General features: G+C 39.2%; 2 protein-coding genes across 4 annotated transcripts in view; one reads left to right on the top strand and one right to left on the bottom strand.

Moving 5' to 3' along the window:
- Positions 1 to 5641, bottom strand: part of mdh1ab (malate dehydrogenase 1Ab, NAD (soluble)) — a 7014-nt gene extending 1373 nt beyond the window's left edge. Inside the window, exons 1-7 of the mRNA XM_005733698.2 lie at positions 5418 to 5641; positions 4839 to 4937; positions 4364 to 4460; positions 2929 to 3104; positions 2524 to 2646; positions 2239 to 2415; positions 983 to 1096 (exon numbers count right to left, since the gene is read on the bottom strand). Coding sequence (XP_005733755.1) covers positions 983 to 1096; positions 2239 to 2415; positions 2524 to 2646; positions 2929 to 3104; positions 4364 to 4460; positions 4839 to 4937; positions 5418 to 5579 — 948 coding nt within the window. The 5' untranslated portion in view covers positions 5580 to 5641. The remainder of the gene's footprint in view (positions 1 to 982; positions 1097 to 2238; positions 2416 to 2523; positions 2647 to 2928; positions 3105 to 4363; positions 4461 to 4838; positions 4938 to 5417) is intronic.
- A 112-nt stretch (positions 5642 to 5753) lies between these two features.
- The window catches only part of wdpcp (WD repeat containing planar cell polarity effector), an 84922-nt gene continuing 70481 nt past the window's right edge, over positions 5754 to 20194 (top strand). The window contains exon 1 of one of the 3 annotated variants that reach the window (XM_013910989.1): positions 5754 to 5883. The gene's annotated coding sequence lies outside the window, so the exon portion shown is untranslated. Of the gene's footprint in view, positions 6076 to 17600; positions 17664 to 20194 lie in introns of those variants that run through there. The other 2 variants (XM_013910988.1, XM_013910990.1) reach the window with 2 other exon arrangements.

The raw sequence follows: 20194 nt of genomic DNA, 5'->3' as shown, positions 1-20194 counted from the left end.
CCCCTTACCCTAACCATCAAAAATGAATGCCTAATCCTAACCCTTATCCTAATCCTAACCCTAACCTAATTGTTACCCTGACACTAAAACCACGTTTTGAGCCTCAAAAATGCCTTTAAATATGTGAGGACCGGGTTGTGTGTCCTCACAAGTGACTGCTGGTTCTCACAAGTATAGTAGAATGCAGATTTCGGTCGAACGAACGACAGACAGGTACTACAGATGTGCAAAGGTCTGTGCAGACTAGTAACCATCTGTGAAATGAATGCAAAGTGTGTCCAGAACACAGGACATTCTTTCTGCATTTACTTGCCGCAGACACACCTGGCCAGTGACCAGACTGAATACTCAGTGGTTTGTAGTGATGCATTTTGGTGTCCTTGGAGTTCTCTTGTATCTTTTTCTAGTGTTTTGATTTGTTTTCACACAGAAAAAAAATCCAAGTTTATAAACTCAATCGTTCTGCTACGATGAAGGAAGTATAAATAAATGAAAATAATCTAATTTGCTACAGTGCATCTTGAGTATAGGATCTTGTTAGATTTAGGAACCTACAGTTTGTCAAAATAGTTGCAAATTAATATCAATGGTGCAAAGGGGGCATCATCCTAACATGTCAAAAATAATGGTGGTCACCAGTGCTACCCCTCAGTGTTCTAGCAGATGCACCTATGGTGTAAACTTGAAAATCCTCGGTGAGGACCTTTGACCTTGAGTTTTAAACTCATCTGAGATTTTTAGTAGATGCACCTATGGTATCAATATGAAAAGCCTACATCACCCCATTCCAGTTATTGCATTCACAAACTTGAATGTCCATGCCACTGTCTGCCCAATGACAATACCCCAGCAGGCTTTTACAGCTGAGGGGTAAAAAGTGCAAAATGGATCTTTAAACGTCAGAATAATTACTTCTTATCAGAACAGTGCAACATGCAAAAATTCCCAAATGACCGATATAACAAACAGATGTAGGATTTACCTCATGGGTGCCTGACCAGATGTCTCTCATGTGGTCACAGATGGCCTTGGCTGCAGACATGGCACTAGAAAGTTTCCTGGCCTTGATGACTGCAGCACCTCTCTGTTGCACAGTCTGCAAAGTAAGAACATGGGCCATTAAATGAAAATGCAGGAGTGTTATTGAGCTCTGTGACTAGGTTTGATTTTGAGAATCAGTTCTCTTTATCAACTGGACTCCTGTAAATGCTGCCCCTGCCTACTACTACTATACTTACTACCCAAATATCTGCTTTACATGTGCTGCACACTGCAAGCAACAAGGTATAAACGTGTTCTCCCTTTGTTCATAAGTGGCAGATTGACACAAGGACCGGTACACTGTTTGTAGCGATGCAGAGATTGTTGTAATGAAGAGAGCTGATCATGACAGTGAAGCTGTCAGGTAAGGACAGGAACATAGGGCATTGCTACAAAATGTGTGAAGAATAAGATTAGAGACAGGTAGGTAAGGATTGTTTCAGGCATACCTACCTGAAAGAACCCAGGATAGACCCAACAAATATGACTTGGAGGTTTTGGAAACACACCCTGAGGATTTTTGACCATTCTGCAAATCTTTGAGGTTTTTGGGTCCCAAAAAAAAAAAAAAAAAAAAAAACCCAAACAAGTTTTTGAATGTCTTCCAGAAAATATTTTGCTTGAAGGAAAATTACATGTTTGCTAGCAGAAAAGGGGCCTCATACAAGTGCTTATAGTTTGTCTTTAGAGCAAGCTCAAGGCTGACTTCTCTGTAGCCATTATCACTTAAATTTAGTCAGTGGTGCTCAAGGCTCCAAAATAAATGTGGTATTTGAAAAACTGAACTCCAAACCTATAACCACATAAAATTAGACTGTTTGCTTATACAAATGAATAATTTTGCAGTTCAAATGGACTTGGAAAACAGGTGAGTATATCAGCTCAGCCTAAAAAAGGGACTTCATGTCTTACTGACATCTGCCTGCATGAACAGTGACCGGAAAACTGACTATTGTGCAAATTTAAAAAAAAAAAAAAGAAAAAAAAAAAAGAGCATTGTTAAACCACAAATGTAACCACTAATGTTCAGAACCATTAATCTTATTAGGAGTGTCAGGATGAAGAAAAGATAGAACAATGAAGTAAAATATGAGGATCATATTATAGGCCTTTTCTCAAGCACAGCCAAAAGCATCCGAGTGAGAGTACACTCCAGCTATAAAATATCATGCTTTCATCTAGAAATCAATAACTCACAGTAATGAAATCGCCTTTAAGCCAATCATCATCCTTGATTGCATCAAAGCAGGTCAGCTCACTGCCGGACATGTTGACCTTGCAGTGGTGAACATCTGGGTATTGTGTGGAGGAGTGGTTCCCCCAGATGATCACATTCTTCACCTGAGTGGCTGGAATACCACAGCGCATTGCCACCTACAGGATACGAAGAAAAGCCAGGTTTGCAGTCAGCCAAGATTAACAATGTGGCTGCCAAACGTCTGAGACCGCCATCAGAAAGTGAAAGAAGTGAGAGGACTGTACCTGAGAGCGAGCCCGGTTGTGGTCCAGACGGGTGAGGCAGGAAAAGTTCTCTTTGGGGATAGAGGGAGCAGACTTGGCTGCAACCAGACAGTTGGTGTTGGCAGGGTTTCCCACAACCAGCACCTGAACACACATAAACCAATTAAAAAAAAATATATGCCATGCAGATTTTATGTCTTATTACTATCATGAGTAAATCGAGCAAACTTGTATTATGCAACACCGAGAAGGGAAAAATGTTTTGGCATCAGGAAATACTTCATTAAGATTTTGCCATTTTTCCCAGAAGCACAAAATGTTTAGGAAACATTTCTATCTATTTGGCAGAGGCTGAGAAGTTTCTTTCAAATTTGCTCACTTGACAGGAAGGGAGTGTTTTACATCAGAAAATATGCTTCTAATTACCTTCACAGTCTTCTTGGCATACTTATCCAGGGCAGCTCCCTGGCTCTTAAAGATGGCCACATTCGCTTTAAGGAGGTCCTTCCTCTCCATACCCTCCTTTCTGGGCATTGAGCCCACCAAGATGGCTGCATCCAGGTCCTTGAAGGCTACCTCCTCTTTGTCAGTGGGTATGATCTCTGTAGAAGGAGAAAATTAATTGACAATAGGTTTTTAATACTTTACTCTTTGGCAATTTGTCAACTTTGAACCTTGAGAGGGATTATTAAGTTCATAGTGGAATTTGTTCCTGAAGGGAAGCAGTCAAATCAAATGTGACAATTGGAAAAAAATGAATTCCTTTTAAATTAATGGCACATCAGTTCTTTACTGCAATATGGGAACATTGTGTCAGCTCCTGATAAAAGTTGCATGAGTAAAAGTTGCTCACACACACTCCCTAAAACTGTTATAACAAAAGAACATGAGGTCCGCAGGAAGTCCTTCCTGTTTGTGTTGTGCATCTGACATTTACCGTGTTGACTCTTTAATTGTTTGAGACAAAGCATCACTCTAAAGTGCAGTCATAAGATTTAGAAAAATGGTGACCAGTTTGATGAGAACTGCATTTATCTTTGTCTTGATGTGCATGAGGTGTTGTCTTTGCATCGTGGCTGGCTAATACAGGGGCCTCTTTCAGCTCCCGTGCAAACAAAAGCAAAGGACAGCACCATTGCAAAGTAAAAATTCCAGGTCACAATGGAGATGGCACATAGTGGCGCCTCATGACTGAGTCCATGACAGCAGGAACGAAACACACAAACAAACAAAAAACTGGGTCAATACAAGCAAACGAGCCCATTTGTGCAAACAAAATCTTTAAAGCATTCAAGAAAAACCATCTACCTCCAACAAAAAGGGTGTAGGTTCCTCTTATTAGCTAACATCTGCTCATGGATCATATTTTGGGATATGTAGGTATAGAAGGAAAGGTGGATTAAAACATTTACAAGGTGATCCCTCTGCCAAAAAAAAAAAAAAAAAACCCCACATGAAGAAATGGTATCTGTATAAATGGAAATAAAAACAAAAAAGAATTAAATAAATAAAAACACCATTGTTTGCCTCCAGCAAGGCATTCTTTTTCATGAACGATGGGAAGATTGAGCGTGAGTTAGAACAGCAGATCTCAGCAGATCTCATTTGTCATATGGTCGTTTAAGAATTTATTTAAGTGTATTGAAGTATCACAGGCAGTTCTATTATTAACAATAAAAAAGGCTGAAAGCAAAGAAAAGAAAAAACAAAAAAGATAATTTAGCTACTTCTGCTCTCAAATATCCAGTTTGTCAAAAAAAGAAAAAAATGCCTGTACAAAAAAATTAAACAAAAGAACACCCCAAAAAAACAACAAAAAAACAACAACAACACTGGTATTGCTCAATTATTAAAGGACTACCTTTCAGAAGTGGAAGGGCACAGTCCTGCAGCTCCATGACTACACCTTCCAGGACCGGCAGCATGGGGGTGATGTCCAACAGGAGCAAAATGATTGGCTGCCAGAAGAAAAAGGAAATAACTGAATTTAAATGCAATTGCATAATAACCCCTGTATACAATTACATGTCAGCGGGAGACTTAGTTCTTTGCGACAGCATGGGAAGGCCTAAGCCATGTACCAATTGGATCAAGTGCTCTTGGCACAAGATCCGCTTCATTGACTTCAAGGACAGTCCAGGTTGATCTGAACGGTCATGAATAAGCTAGTGTAACCTGATCAATTTCCAAAGGAACAACATACAGTATGTGCAATGTCATCCCAGATATGACCTGGAAAATTTGTGACATTCCCAGCTGTCAGTTTTATGGGTGCGCCTGGTGACAGGCAGAAGGAACTGAGTGTTTAACAAGCGCAGGGCAAAACCCTTCTTTACCTGGTCTTGGCCAAACACATCTCCTTTGGCAATGCTGAACAACAGGGAATAGGCAATCTGCCCAGCAGCACCGGTCACCAGAACTCTAATAGGCTCAGCCTGCAAGACACAAGGTGAAGAAATCTGCTGTTATCAATCACAGCATTGAATTCTCTCATAAGACACGCATGAAAGTTTAACTGGAGCTGCACGTGGGCTGGGTGTCCATTCTTGTCTAAAAGATTTAGTAAAGCAGGGGGTGAGTTCAAAAATAGCCCTGTGCCTGCAGACACGATTTAGGGTTGCATAACAAATGAGTATATACTTGGGGGGATCAGGTTCATCGCCATCTTTGACACTTATTCGATAGCATCAATTTAAAATAACCAAAATAAGAAAAGTGTCACGTGACTTTGACACGAAAGGAGACTTTTTAAATAAAGTCAACTTTTGAGTCCTCTGGTTGGCTGCGTCATGCCGTGAGCTAGAAACAACGCATACCTTATTTTGTGAATTTCCTGCATTAGCAGGGTGAATATCAGTTTAATCTCCAGTGCAGAAAAAAAAAAGTTAACCAACATATTTAATGTATCTACTCACCATACTGCCAAGACAAGCAAGACAAGCAAGACGTCCCTCACGCTTCTCTGTTTCTCCCACTTGTCGCTCAAGCCAGAGGTCACTCGTATTTAAGCTCTTTTGATTACGACACTTAAAATCGCCAAACGGCAGCTTGAGGATCCATGTAGTTGTAGTTTTCATCGTTTGTGTAGTCTTTTAGGTATTTTTCAAATGCTACATAAATAAGCCAGCTTCAACAAGAAAGGTATTAGCAAGCAGATAAACAATCCTACAGACTGCAGTACCGTTACCAATGCTATAAAAAAGGCTCCTCCATGATATCGATATTTACTGTGCTAGCTGGTTAGCATAGCCTTGGAAGATTCGCTTACCGTTGCTTAGCGACCTTGCTAGTAGCGTGAGTGCAGTTTGTCATTAGCTTAGCAAACTGATGCACAGACAAACAGATGGTGCAGTTAATTTGGCAGAGCAGTGAGATGATCAGGTGAGACTATCTTTATATATCGAGGTATAGTACTGTTCGTACAAGTCTACGTTAATGCTAGTTGCTATCTATCTGTAGTGAACAGTCAGTATGAAAGTTTTGTAGTAGCTATTAAGTTTAAGAAAACGCTGAAGTCAATCGGGTGGAGAAAGAACAGACACTGCTGCAGCCCTCGTCAATGAGATAATTGAGGTGAGTTGTTAATAACCTGCTTCTTTCGATATCCCCGTGTCCTTCATGGCGGCGGTGTTATGGACCATTCTACAATTGCAGGATATTTTCTGTTGTCTCACGTGAATTTGAAAACAATTCATGCACAAAATACTAGAACATTTATTTGTTGTGTAAAATTAAACCTGCACTGGGACAAAATGTAAACCTAGTAGTTGAAAAAGTGGTCCCAAAATATTTAAAATGCAAAACAGCCTCCCCCCCGCATGTCAACTAACAGTAAAATACTTAAAATACGTTATAAATCTTTTGTTGTTATTGTTTTTCTGTGTTTGTTGACATATTTCTCCTATAATACAGCAATAACTCAGAACAATAATTATCCTCTGCAAATTATGTCCCACCGTATATGCACAACCCTGATACTGAAACCTATTCAGTCTGGGAAGGGAAAAGACAGAACCGTCCCGAAAAAAGACGAAATGGCACGATTGAGTTGTGTGTTAACAATATGGGTCAACTAAAAGTCAGACCTCTTTGATACATTTAGCATTTTTCCCTTGTAGTATGTTCTGACTAGACTGAGTCAATGCAACCTTGTTACCCGTGTAACCTAAATAAAATTAATTAATTTAGGTTTCCTTCCTTTTATATAACTACATTTATCCTTGACTGTCACAGTGCATTAGGTTCCAGAGCTCACGTCTGTCAATTACCTGTTTTGCGCCACTATGTTAAATACATATAAAGCGAAGCATAACAAAGTAATATTTTATTGAGAAAAACATTTCTGTTTACCTGAACATTTTTTTTCTAATCTACAAATTCAAACTCGTATATCCATTCTGCATACAAGTGTTTAATCTGTTGCCTTTGTAATGAATAGTATTTTTAAGATTTCAAAATAAATGCTGAAATTCCTAATAAGGGTTGACTACTGAAAGGCTTGGTTAAGATAGATTTTAAGTTGCTTAAGTTAACATAAATTAAGTCTTAATTTAATGAGATACATTTTTTTAACAATTTTTTTGTTTTTTTAAATATATAACATAAATTTATAAAATGAAAGGTTGCATTTTTTAAGCATAAATTGTTCTTCAGTTGTAGTTGTGCTAACACAATAATCTTAATAGTTCTTTATGTAAATTCTTTTTGTAGTTTTTTGCCTTTAAAGTAATCGTCTGGACCTATCATAGCCAAGGTATGACAGAGTGAAGTATTTTTTAAAGGAAAGTCTTTAAATGTGTCTTTATTTGCCCATTATTGTTAAATTGTGCTTGAATATAAGTTATGATCTGTTTTAAACGAGTCCTCTCCTGTCGTGAGTCTCCTCACCTGTACTTCCTCAGGAAGGGAAGAGTTTCTTTCTGCTATCTTGTTTTAAGTTGATCGGTTGGTTGAACGTGGGCATCAATATTTTATGGCTTCATTACAGGCTCATTACATGACTTGAACAAAAAGCAAATGAGATACTGTTACACCTGAATGGTATCAGACTTACTCCAGACTAAACCGAATACCAATTACATTCACAGCCCCTGTTTTTAGACACTTTGCTAGTAAATGAGTCATATCAAAAAATGATATATATATTTAAACTGTTCAGTTCAATTCAGTTTTATTTTTTCCCTAATCGCTTTTTGACGCAATACCAGGTTGGACCTGTTTTACCTTCAGAATTGCCTTAATTCTTGATTTTCTCCATTGGCTGCACATCCATGATGTCATGCTCCCATTCCACACCAATCCAAAAGTGGTGTTTTGGCTTAGATCCAGTCCAAACACCACTGTGTTTTATGAACTACATCTCAAGATTTGATGGCTGTGGAGAACATTTGAGTTAAGTGAACTCACTGTTATGCTCAGGAAACCAGTGTATTCAGAAGTTGGGTACAATGCTCAGGTAGGATGTGGTGTTTACTCAGTGTCCAAGGGCATGTGCAAAGAAAATATTCCCATTATCCCATAACACCATTAACCCTGGAGCACCCATGGGGTCAGATCCGACCCTATGGGTTCTCCAGGGTTAAAGCACCACCAGCAGCCTGAACTGGTGATATGAGGTGGTTTGTATTTTATTTTCAGCAAGTTCTGATCACACTGTCCAAATGTTGAAACAGAAATTAAGACTCATCAAACCATGCAGTGTTTTACAAACCCTATATTATCCAATTTTGTGATTCTGTAGGAATAAATCACCTTTCTACCGCATTCTGATGCATGGTCTGAACTTCAGGAGATCAGCCATTGTCTATGTCTAAACGGATTGAGTTGTTGCCGTGTGATTAGCGGATTAGATATTTTGGGCAAATGAGAAGTTGAACATGTGTATCTAATAAAGTGACTAGTGAGTGTATATTATTCTTATTGAGGTTTTGATAGTTTGAGCACATTTGTTTTGGTTCGTTTTTTGATATTTGGGATTGTTTTGGTTATTTGTAGATAGGAGTAGGCGTATTTGGACGTGTAAGGGATGACAAAGTGGCTTACTGATGTCAAAAGCTTTAGGACATCACAGTTTCCCCCCCCCCCTTTTTTTAAATTGAAATTGAAGCAATTCAAGTTAAGTTATCATCTGTCTGTATAATGGCAGTGTGACCACTACACTCGCTGATGTATTATTAAACTAGTGCTGTAGTCTGTGCTGTTGTGAATTGTGAGAAAAGGTAAAGCAACAAAGGATAGACTTTCAGGTCAGGACTTTATCCTAAACCAAGACTAGAAAAACAGTAGGTTTCAAATGATTTCTCCAGACTTAAACTCCATCGAGCTGGTTTGGGAACTGGACAGAAGGTTTTGAGTAAGTAAACTACAACTGCAACAAAGCACTGGAACAAACACATCAGGAGTTTTATCCACATTAGAGACAGACTGCAATGAGTAGACGTGTTTGGCTGATGAATGAATGGATAAATTTGTCCAGCACCAATCAATAACATCTCAGATACGTGGACATATTCTTTATCCATACTTCTGTGGCAAAATTGTTTTTATCATCTTATAGGAATTGGAAGTGAAAAGCGATCTTATACTCCTCATACCAATTTACTGTCTTAAAGATACATTTTTGTAATTATTATTCCATTGCAATAATGTTTGATTGCACACAGCTGCAGACTAAAGTTTGCAAAGCTGAAATCTTGCTTGACAGCGGTCTAGCGACTGATGGACAAGGGTCAAAATAATTAATCAAATTACATTCACATATTTTCCTCAGTCCAAAAGTGTCTGTAAAGCCTAAGGCACAAGATTAACCCAAACCACCACCAATTCTCTATCCAAAGCCTAAATCTGCCCCATCTGCTATAGTGACAGAGGCCTACACCAATGCTTCTCTTCTCAAAAGGCTCTGAATTTGATAGCCTGATTCATAGCTGTTTGAAACAGCTGCTGCAACCTGGCAGTGCTCCTCTGAGGTGCAGGAAGATTTTTACCCCTCTGCGTGAAAGGTACTTGTGTCTTTGAATGATATCGGAAAGGGACAAACAGGTTTTCACAGCTTTGTGTAGGGCTGCTGTTTAAACACAATGTCTGCATAGTATTATGTTAGTTTTTTAAGAAGTGAGATATTGTATGGTCTACTTATTTACATATAGTTTTTTTTTCTTCACTTGCCTCCCATTTTATAACATGAAGGAGTGAGATTTCTGGGGGGGATATATATGCCACTGTACCTGAGATGGAGGCAGGTTGCACTGTGCTTTAAGTTAAACCACGAACCCAAAGATGGCAACTTTTCATGGCAACCATATTCCTGTTTGTTAACTGTATAAGCTTTATAAATAAAAGCAAAGCTAATAATGCAAATTTGTTGTGAATTAATAAGTTAATACAAGTATTTTACCTCTCAGTGGATTGATTGATGGATTTCCCCCTCTTACAGATGCCCATTAGAACTCAGAAACGGTTCATTTGATGTATGAAAAACATTAAATCTTGATGGATTCAGGTTGGACTCATTAAAAAGACACAAATATCATTTTCACAAAGTGAAAGTTTTTTGACTGAATATGGTTCATAGTTATAATTAAAAGCATAGTTAAAAGTTTTCGTCAAAATGTGGTATTTGCAGCTGACTTTTAAATCAAAACTCTGAGCATAACCTGCTTCAGTCTAGTCTGTGTCCAGCATAAGTTACCGTATCACTTCTGACCCAATGAAAACTTTGATTTTAAGCTCAATATACCCCGTTAAGCCATTAATATCATGTGTTCCACTCCATACCTCTGTGCGATCAGGTGTTTTTAATATTGTTTAATATTAGAGCTAATTAATTTTTATGTGAATTAGGTCAAAATCACACTGTTACTGAAATTTGTCAGCATTGCCTTGTTGTATTTCTTTTACCTGCTTGATTTAGAAGTAACTCCATATTTTGCTAACTCAGTGATAATGTTGTTTACAGGATATTCACCTGCCTTTCAGCTAACCTACAGCCTCAAACTTGTTGACCCACTGAAATCGTCCAATATCCCCCAAAAGTTTATAATGACATGCCACGTGACCGTGATGACTGCGCATATTCAGAGGAGTTTGTTGTTGCTGTCACTCCCGTGTTTATTACCATGGCAGTCTCCACAGTCAGGTTGACATGAGGGGATTAGCATACTTTTCTTTGTTAAAAGGAAATCGGAATGAAACCAAGAAAAGCAGCAGCACACATGATAATATCTGGTGCCAGTTTATTTGCAGAGCAGCCTGATGTTCTGTGTTTGTGTGTGTGCGTGTGCGGCAGGTGAAACCGGAGCACCGAAAGAAAAATAGATGTGTGAAAGTTTCCCCATGCACAAATCTTAAACCACAAAAACACACTCACACATGTGCAGTGTGATCACTCTCAGTGATGTCTAGATTTTATGAACATATATGTCCACACATACAAAGTACATTTCAAAATCTGGATAAGTGCTTGTCAGCATTTCCTTTGTCCACTCGATCACCTCCTCTTTTTTTGTTCCCTCACCTGTTCACCTCCCTCATCTCCACCCGCTCTGTCCTCTTCTACTTTATCTCCCCTTATTCTGCTCCTCCACTTGTCCCCGCATAGTGCACCTGAGTGACCCTGTTACATGGGAGGCTGATAGCCAGCACACCCACCGGCCTCTATATCACCCTCTTATCTGCGCTGCTAGACCAAATAGCCCTCACAGTGAACCGCCAGACACCATGAGATAGTGGGCTGCATTCACACGAGTGCACATGCACACATACGCAGCAGATAACTACATCACTGTCACTGTTATCTCTCATCATATTCAATTTCTGTATCCTCGTGCCATCACCTTGCTTACTTGTTGGCATATCTGTCTCCGCAGTGTCATGTCTCTGTCTTAGATTAATTGATGAAGCTTTAGATCAGATGCAGCAGATGATGTTTGTTCCATTATTTATCTACACACTGTAATGCATGCAGGTGCTGTGTTGTTTGAACTTGTGTGGCCCCATCCTGTTGGGATATTATTTGCAGTAACCATAATAATTCACTAGATGTCAGTATATGGCTACAGTTTACCTGTAAGTCATAGATGACTCTTCACGCAGCACTTGGAAAAAGCTGCTGATGGATTTGTATTGAAGACTATCCAAAAGCACTTGTTGCTGCAGCAGGCTGGCAGCAGAATGGGAACAGCTGTCAGTTTTACTGGAATTTGACATGAAAAGGGATTCAGACCTTTTTTAATCTAGACCCACGCCGTAACACGGCACTGCTCAGTTGTCTTAAACATGAAAACCATTTTTGCAACAGTGCATTGTCTAAACCTATTCCAAAAAATATACAAGGAAAGTTTAGGAAAGTTAGCAGTCACGTGTGCTTTAAGCAAGAAGGTGTGGATTAAAAAAAAAAATCGTGGGGTCAGTTTGCACAACATACACATACCAATTATACACAATTATATACACAAATTATACAAGACACATTCAATGCATCATTTAAACCCATATGATGAAATACAATTTAAAATATGAAGTAAAACAAGTAAGGACAATTAAGAAAAAAAGTGAAAATGGCAATTATTTAATGATATACTGGGGTTGTTAGCACTGTATAAGAAGAGCATACGTTTGTGAAATGGGCTACATGTAAATGGTGTTAGTGAGGTAGATTACCTAATGTAGAATGTATTACCTAATGTCTAAGCAAGGATTGTGGGACATAAAATATTAAAGGTCTGGTAACATTGCACATAAAGGCAAACAGAGAGAGACAAATGGTTAAAAAGAAGCTGGGTAAAGGTCATGTGTGAATGCTCGAATTGTACACCCAGATTTGTTCTCAACTTTTTTTTTTTTTTTAATTGTGTAGTTTTTACTAAAAGTTCAACCTAACATTCCACATACAATTTATGCTTTAGCTTTAAAAGTAAAAAAACAACAGTCTTTTGTTTTGTGATAAATAAAATAGAGTGAATCAGATCTTCTGAATCGCTGATAATTAACGTTCTTCCCCTGACCCCACTGATTTTAATCTTTTATTTACAATTAAATAATATCCTAATTGAATTTTAATTAAATGGTTGTAAATATAATAGCACCAGCAAATTTTTTTAATTCCCTTACATAAAAATCATTTATGTTAACTTCATATTTCCCTCCCATTATCTGCACCTGAACTGCTGTAGGTCCGGGCCTATATATTTGCAAGTAAAAGCTAAATCGGTGTGTAAAAACATTTGATTTATGTGAAATTAATACAAAACAAAAATTTAGGAACCCCCCCCCCCCAAACTTTAAAGATTTTGTGCACTTGCAAAACTAATATGAAATGTAGAGGAAATGTCACCATACTAAACTACATGTTTAGTATAAGTAAACATGTATGTTCAGGTTTGGGTTACTTTATTTGTTCCCTTTAGATTTGGTCTGCAGTCATCCATCCTCACATATGCGCTCCCAAAAACAAAAAACAAAAATGATCATAATTCTGAGCTTCATCTAACCCACAAAGTAACAGCTATAATTTTCTAATTTGTGTGTTTCAGGTGTTGTTCTGAGGTTCTTAAATCTTGCCTTGACAAATGTCAGTTCTTGCATAATTTAGACTAAAACTTAAAAAAAACCTGAGCTATAGCTAAACATTTTCTAACTAAACTGAAATGGGCAAAACAGCTTTAAGTGGAAACTTACAGAAAGGTCTGACTTGAAAACAAAACTAATCAAAAATACAAGACTGTCATAACTTTGCTTACCTATGTACTGATATTTCTTGAGCTGGTTGCTTTCACTGTCTGTGATTGAAACCTGAGAAGCACTCTGATTATGTTGGCTTGCTGTGAAAATGATGATGGTGATGATGATATAAAAAAACAACAACTAAGCCCTCAATCAATAAGAACACAGACCTCTGCAAACACACTAACGTAACTTTTTGGCACTGATGCAGAACTATTCAATTAAATCTCATAATGTACACACACCGAGCCATCCTCAGAGGTGTGTTTCTTCCTGTGAGCAAGCCTCACTCACACTCTGCCAATCTCCCTTTCTCTTTCTCCCAGAGGTGTTTGCATAGGGAAATGGTCCGTGAAATGGGTTTGATGGAATCAAACTCTATATTAAGACAAATACATATTTCACAGCAATTGATGGACTGATTGATGGGGCTCCGTCTTCATTTCCTCAGAGAAGATCTTTATCAGAAACAGTAATATGAAGGATCATGGCTCGGCTTGTTTTGGAGGGGAGAGTTGTTCACTTGTCGTGTTATGACTTTGAATGATTCTTGCTAGAAGTGTCTGTAGGTGTATTTATGTGCTTCCAGAGCACCTTTTCTCTTTACCATGCCCACAAGGGGGCACTAAACTGCCACATGTTGTGCATTGGGTCCTCACTGAAAACTTATTCCCTGTTCTCTCTGCTGTTGACGGCAACCAACGCATGGAAAACTCACTGAAGGATGACCAGAAATGCTGCAGCAACAATATCCTGGACCCACAGCCAGTTGACGTGGTGGCAAGCTCGCACAGGAGAGGACGGAGTGGAATGTGGTTCACATTTGTTTTTATCAATGCAACTGTTGTTTTAGCATAACAAGTCTGGCTCACAAACCCCCCTCTGACCCACCCCAGCAAGCCCACTCGCACCACCTTTCATTAACTTCAAAATCCAAATCCATCCAACTGGACCAGCGATGGCAACTTGCTGCCGATGCTGGCGGTCACACCCCTCTGCACAGCCATAATGGGCCGTGGCACAATTGGGGGCCACGTAACCGACAGCATTCCAGGTCCTTCCAAGAGGCCAGTTGCCTGCAGGTTACCAGCAACACCGCCTGTCCCTGTTTGTCTGCTCTTTCTAAAAGGAAAGAATGTTTTCCCCCACAACATGGCTGTGTGGGGATTAAGGCCCATTCTGAGTGGCCCCGGGTCGTGCAGCAGATGTTAGCCAGGATAGCACTCGTTGCCGTGCCGACAGTGAGCCGGCGGGATCGTCCCACCCAGACGACGTTAAGCCTATGGGCATGCATGGGAGAGAAGGGGGTGAAGGGAAGGTTCTGTCACACATTATAGAGAATGGCGTTGGGAAACTTGTTTCCACAGTCACATGATTCATCTGCACTGTTTCACATACAGTGTAGAAAAATATTGGCACTCCTCAAAGAGCTTTTGATCTTCCCCTCAAGGAAAATCACAAGTAAAGCGAAAAAAATATTGTTTATTCTGTTAAATAATTATTTTAAATAGGATTGTATTTACTCAGTCTGGTTTTAAGTTGATTGGACAGCTAATGACTTATTTCACTTTCCACCAATCACAGTTGTGACTTCACCTGTAAAGCAAACTGGCTGAAGCAAATCTATTAGGTTTTTATATGCCACAGGAAGTCCATGACATTGGATGACTTCAAATGATGAAAGGTAAAATTACTGGTAGTGACACAAAGTGGAGGCGAAGTAGTAGTAGTAGTAGTAGTAGTAGTATAGTATAATTATTTTACCAATCATGGCTATGTGTATAGCCTTTCCTTAGCCTGGCACGCATAAAGCTGAAAAGTTGTGGATGGCAAGGTTTGTGTTTTGGATGCTTTTGAGTGACATGGACAATAATCTAGACAATAATTTAGCTGCTTAGTAAGTGGGTATTATATAGGTGTCTACCAGGTGCATGATGGCAAATACTTAAATTGTACTTATGCAAATAATAATGGCCCTGTAGTTAAAAGTCCAACTTGTTAAAGACTGTTAAAGGAGTTGAGACTTAAGGCTTTTGCTAGTGTTCTTTTTAACTTACCCACATAATGATGAGCAATTACTAAATGTACAGATGGCATTATAGGTGATTGAAACATGAAGTTTTTTGGGGGGGTTTAAAACAGGATGAAAAAATGGTTGACAGTCAGCTGTAGCTATTCAACTAATTGTGGTAAACTTTGAATTGTAGGTGTGTCAAAGTTTGTATAGCTGTTTGATGTGAAAGATGAGCTGTTTTCTTGAAGTCAGACAGGGCTAACTGCAGGGTGAATGTGTTTAACACGGGGCCCTGTGCAGCCCCTGTGCTACTCTTAACTGTCAAGCTCAATGGAAACAGGATACAGGGCCTGACAAGACATGACTTGACCCAACGATCCTGCATGTACAACAGAAATGAGTGCTGTAAAATTTCCCTTGATATAAAAGCTCCCAGGCCTCAGGTAGAGGACCTGAGCTTGAAGTATAACTGAACCTGTAAGACTGCATGTGTGTGTCAAAGGGAAGTAAAGATAGGTCATGAGTCTAAAAGAACACAACACTGAAATGTGTGTGCGTGCGCACGCGTGTGTGTGCATGTGTGTCATGGGGTGCAGGCCATGCCATTCAGTCCCATAATGACTGTACTCTTGGAGGAGTGTTGGGCAGGACAGTGCTGTTTTTACGCACGGCTGGATGCTTGGGCTCTCAGACAGATGGAGAATAGCCAAGTGTGTGTGTGTGTGTGTGTGTGTGTGTACGTGTGTGCGTACTTGTGTGTGCACTGTTGTCTTATTTTGTACTCTGATTTTAAACCTCCTCACCAGTTTCACTGACCTCTTTACTGCAGGCAGCAAATTATCAGACTCTGTGCTGATGGAAAGCTGAAAATGCGTCAGAAAACCGTAGAGATACAAAGGCCAAACTTTACCTGGGGTTTTTGTTTATTATACAAACCCTTTGTAACCAAGGTAATGGCTTTTATGCGTATGCATAAATGCATGCAGTTTTTGGAGATTTTAACATTTCGTCTAGCAGATAATGGTGAACAGGTATAGAAAGAAATTAAGAAACTGGTTTCCACTTAGGGCTGCTCGATTATGGTCTAAATAATCCTTACTGATTAGATTCATTAGATTGAATAGATTCATATCAAAAACATTATATTGCTTGACAGGGGATGGGCACTTTCACCAGAGATGCTTGCCTGGAAAAGAACCAAAGATAGCACCCCACCCCTAACTGCTTGGAAGTGACTGCAGATAGCTGGCAGACCTTTAGCGTTACCTGCTGCAGTTTTCACTTTGTCTCATTTCTGTTTATTGTTCTTGACTTTTTGACAGCTATACTCTGCTTTGGCTTTGCATGTTTCTTATGTTTGCACAGTAGCAACTAATGTTGAAGTTCCACAACACCTGGTAGTTTGTAGTATTCTTCTATTATTTTTGTTTTTCTGTTGACACCAGAGCATTAGATTCTATTGGGCACCTTTAAAGTCAAGGCAAACTGTACTATATATAGTCTAAGAAAAAAGCTAGGTAGCATGGTGATTTAAAAAGTAACCTAGTTTCTCTTTATATATTCAGAAATATTTGGTTAAAAAGTTATTCGTTTTTCATTTGTAGTTTTTATGAAATTGTTAAGTTTGATTAACCACTCAAGTAATATTCCTGTTACCTAAACAACAGCAAGAAATCCACTGATGAGGACCTATACTTTTCCTACTGCTGTTTCATATTTATATTAGTACTGTGTTGATTTGTTGGCCTTCGTGACTTCGGTCATACCATTATGCCAAGATTTTATAGTTAAACTTCACAGGCAATTTGTTTTCCTTTACCAATTACTTTATCAAATTTAAGATTTTAACACCATCTTTGACTAAATTCCTTCAGAATCTATGAATTGGACAAGCTGAATAAAGTTTGATTATTACAGCTGCTGTCATAGAATTGGTTTTAATCTGTAGATTATGTTCATTGCAGTCTCCACATAGACCCTGCAGTGATGCTCATGACAGACAACTGCCAGCTAAAGAGAAGAAGAGTTGGGAGTCGATGCGAGAAAGGATTTTATTTCCTCTTCTAAGTTGCCGGCAGCGGTGGGAGAACAGAGATAGGACACCAGTGTCCATCTCTGAGGTCACAGCAAAGAGAACAAACCTCTTGCTCTGAGTGTCATCGACGTCCGACCGCTCTGCGCCATGTCAACCTGTCAGAAAGACAGATGGACAGAGGGAGGCACTGCCTGCTGAGAGGTGTCCAAGGTGTCATGGCCTCGTCTGGGAGGTGACAGACAGCGTGTGTGTGAGTGTGTGACGGCGAAATAAGACCGCTGAGAAGTCTAGGGGACGTTCATTGTGACCTTTCATTTTGCCTCGGTCTATCTCTCTCAGTGCATCTGACAACAACCTTAAAAGGCCCTGGTCTTCCTGAGACCTTGACAGGTGTGTATGTGTGTACCTGAGTGCGCATATGTGGTTAAGTACACAACAGGGAAGTTTCAGCTAAGGTCAATGTTTTCTGGATGTGCGCACAGACTCAAAAACAAAGCTAACGCCTTTCTTGGTCTTGAAACTTTGCAAAGGTGCATTATACATCGACCATTCAAATCAAAAACTAGTTTGTCTGTATTGAAATTGGTTTGTGCTTACTGGTATTAAGGTGCTTACACCTGCGTGTGAGAAGAAAAAATAGTTAAGTGGCCAATCACTTTTAATGAGTGGATGTACACTTGTTAACGCAAATATCTAGTCAGCCAATTAGATGACGACAAGTCTGTGCATTTAGGCACATGGACGCGGTCTTTTAAAGTTTAAAGTGAGCATGAGAATGAAGAAGACAGGTGACTTTGAGTGGTTGTTGGTGCCAGATGGAAAATGTTATGATGTCGGGGATCATTTCTTGGCACTCTTTAAACTTCACAGCATACCTGAGTATTATTGCTGACCATGTCCATCCCTTTATGACCACAGGGTACCCAACTTTTTTTGTTTGTTTTTTAACATGATAATAAGTTAACTAGTCCCCAAAAGCCTCCACAGCCACCCAATCTCTGTAACAACAGAGCACCTTTGGGTAGACAGGGAGGACTGACATCATAGATGTGCAGCCAACAGATCTGCAGCAGCTGGTGATATTATCATGTCAATATGGAGCAAAATAATTTCTACAGTAGTGTAGTTGTGGCAATCACTATGAAGTGCACATTGTACTGGTTACCAGCATTGCTGTCGGCTTTATGTTAATACTTAAGCACTTAATATTTAAGCAAGAATGATCTTCTGTGTCCTGATTATGAGAGGGATTTGCATCTATGTGCAGGAGTGTACTTTTTATTATTAACTGATAATTTTGGGCAGGTAATTTGCTTCATAAATGAATGAAAAAGTAAGACACTTTTTCATGTTTGAGCTGCATGTTTTGTGTTTTTATGAATGTGTCTGTGCACATTTAGTGTATGCGTGTGTGTGTGTTTGTGTGTTTGCTGTTTATGGTCAGAAGGTGAGGGGCAAACAACGGGGCACCAGACAGCTTTAAAAGAAGAAAATCCAACAACATAAACAAAAACCACGGTCAGTGTGACACGCGTCACCTTCTCTGTGACAGGGGACAGACACCAGAGAGGCTCCTAGTCCCCGAGAATCTCTTTGAAGCCGAGCAATTGTGCCGCTGGTTTGGAAGTATTGCCTTTCCTGGCCTTAGGTGTTGCTTTAGGGCAGAACACTCAGCTTTTAGTGAAACACTTGCCTGGATTAGAACTATTAGCTGAACAGGAATGAAAGACCACCACCATCAAGTTTTTTTAATCCTGGCTAAATGTAGAAATTTTTGCTTGTTCAAACATTTTATTGGCTTCAAGGTGGAAGTCTCACTCTCTTTTGCTGGGAGACCACATTTTCTGCCCAATCAGTTGCACATTTTCCACCAAACATCTCTTTCTCTCTGTCTCTCATCACCACTCTTAGTCATTACTGGTACTTGTTTGTGTTTCTGCTCCAGGCGTTGGGTAAATACCTCTGCTGGAAAAAAGGTTTTCCCCTCATTCCCACCTTCCTCCCTCCATTACCTCCTCTAATGATGTTTACGCGTGTGCTTAGAAGAGCCTCCACACATCTTTCCATTTCCCTGTTCTTGTCCTTTCCCTCCTTTTCTTGTACTTACACACAAAAGCACAGGCACACAGAGAGTCTGAAAGATTGTGTAAGGAGAAAGATTTTGTCTGTATTTTATTTTTGTTTATATTATTTAACAGTCTCTCAATCTTTTGCAAATCATAACAAAAAAGAAAAGGGAGGATGAAATATAAATCAAAAAACAAATATATTCAAATGCCTATAAAAATAGATGTGCACATGAGGAAACAGCTGATAAAGACAAGAAAAAAAAACATGTCCTCTTTGGCTTCGAAATTAGAAATGCATAGCTTGTGAAATAATTGCTTAGTGGCCACTTATGTAAAAGTCGTTGTAACATGTCTTAAAATTTTTTTATTAAAGAAATCTATAGTTGGCAGATTAGGGCCTCCACAAACAGAAATGTAAATCTTGAGTTGTAGATCTCATAAGACTCCTAAGTGGCTGATATTCATTTCCCATGCAAAGATGTCTTTTTCTCTCCACCTTAACTTGTCATTTCACAAGATGTAGCATTTTCCTTTGCTGTCTTTTATGTTGTTAAAATAGAAGTGAAGATCATGGGACCACTAACCCTCATAACTTCCTAAAAACAGTTTTCATCACTCAGCTTTTTCTCCTGTGGTTGTATTTTATCTGGCTATTCTCAAGTGTTGATACGGAGAGGTTCAAAGCCCTTGAAGGTAAAATTCTTTAATGCCAAAGATGACAGTTGGATGATGCGAGTCATTTCCCCCAAAACGCCTGTTATGAAAGCAAAAAGCTTTCATAACAGCCCAGCCAAGAAATATCATACTCCATACTGCTCGTTATTTAAGGCTCTGTTTGCACATGGTAAGCCT

This window comes from Pundamilia nyererei, unplaced genomic scaffold, assembly GCF_000239375.1.
Source record: "Pundamilia nyererei isolate P.nyererei 1_Seehausen unplaced genomic scaffold, PunNye1.0 scaffold00054, whole genome shotgun sequence".
NCBI lineage: Eukaryota > Metazoa > Chordata > Actinopteri > Cichliformes > Cichlidae > Pundamilia > Pundamilia nyererei.
This window is presented reverse-complemented; position numbering and strand designations above follow the sequence as displayed.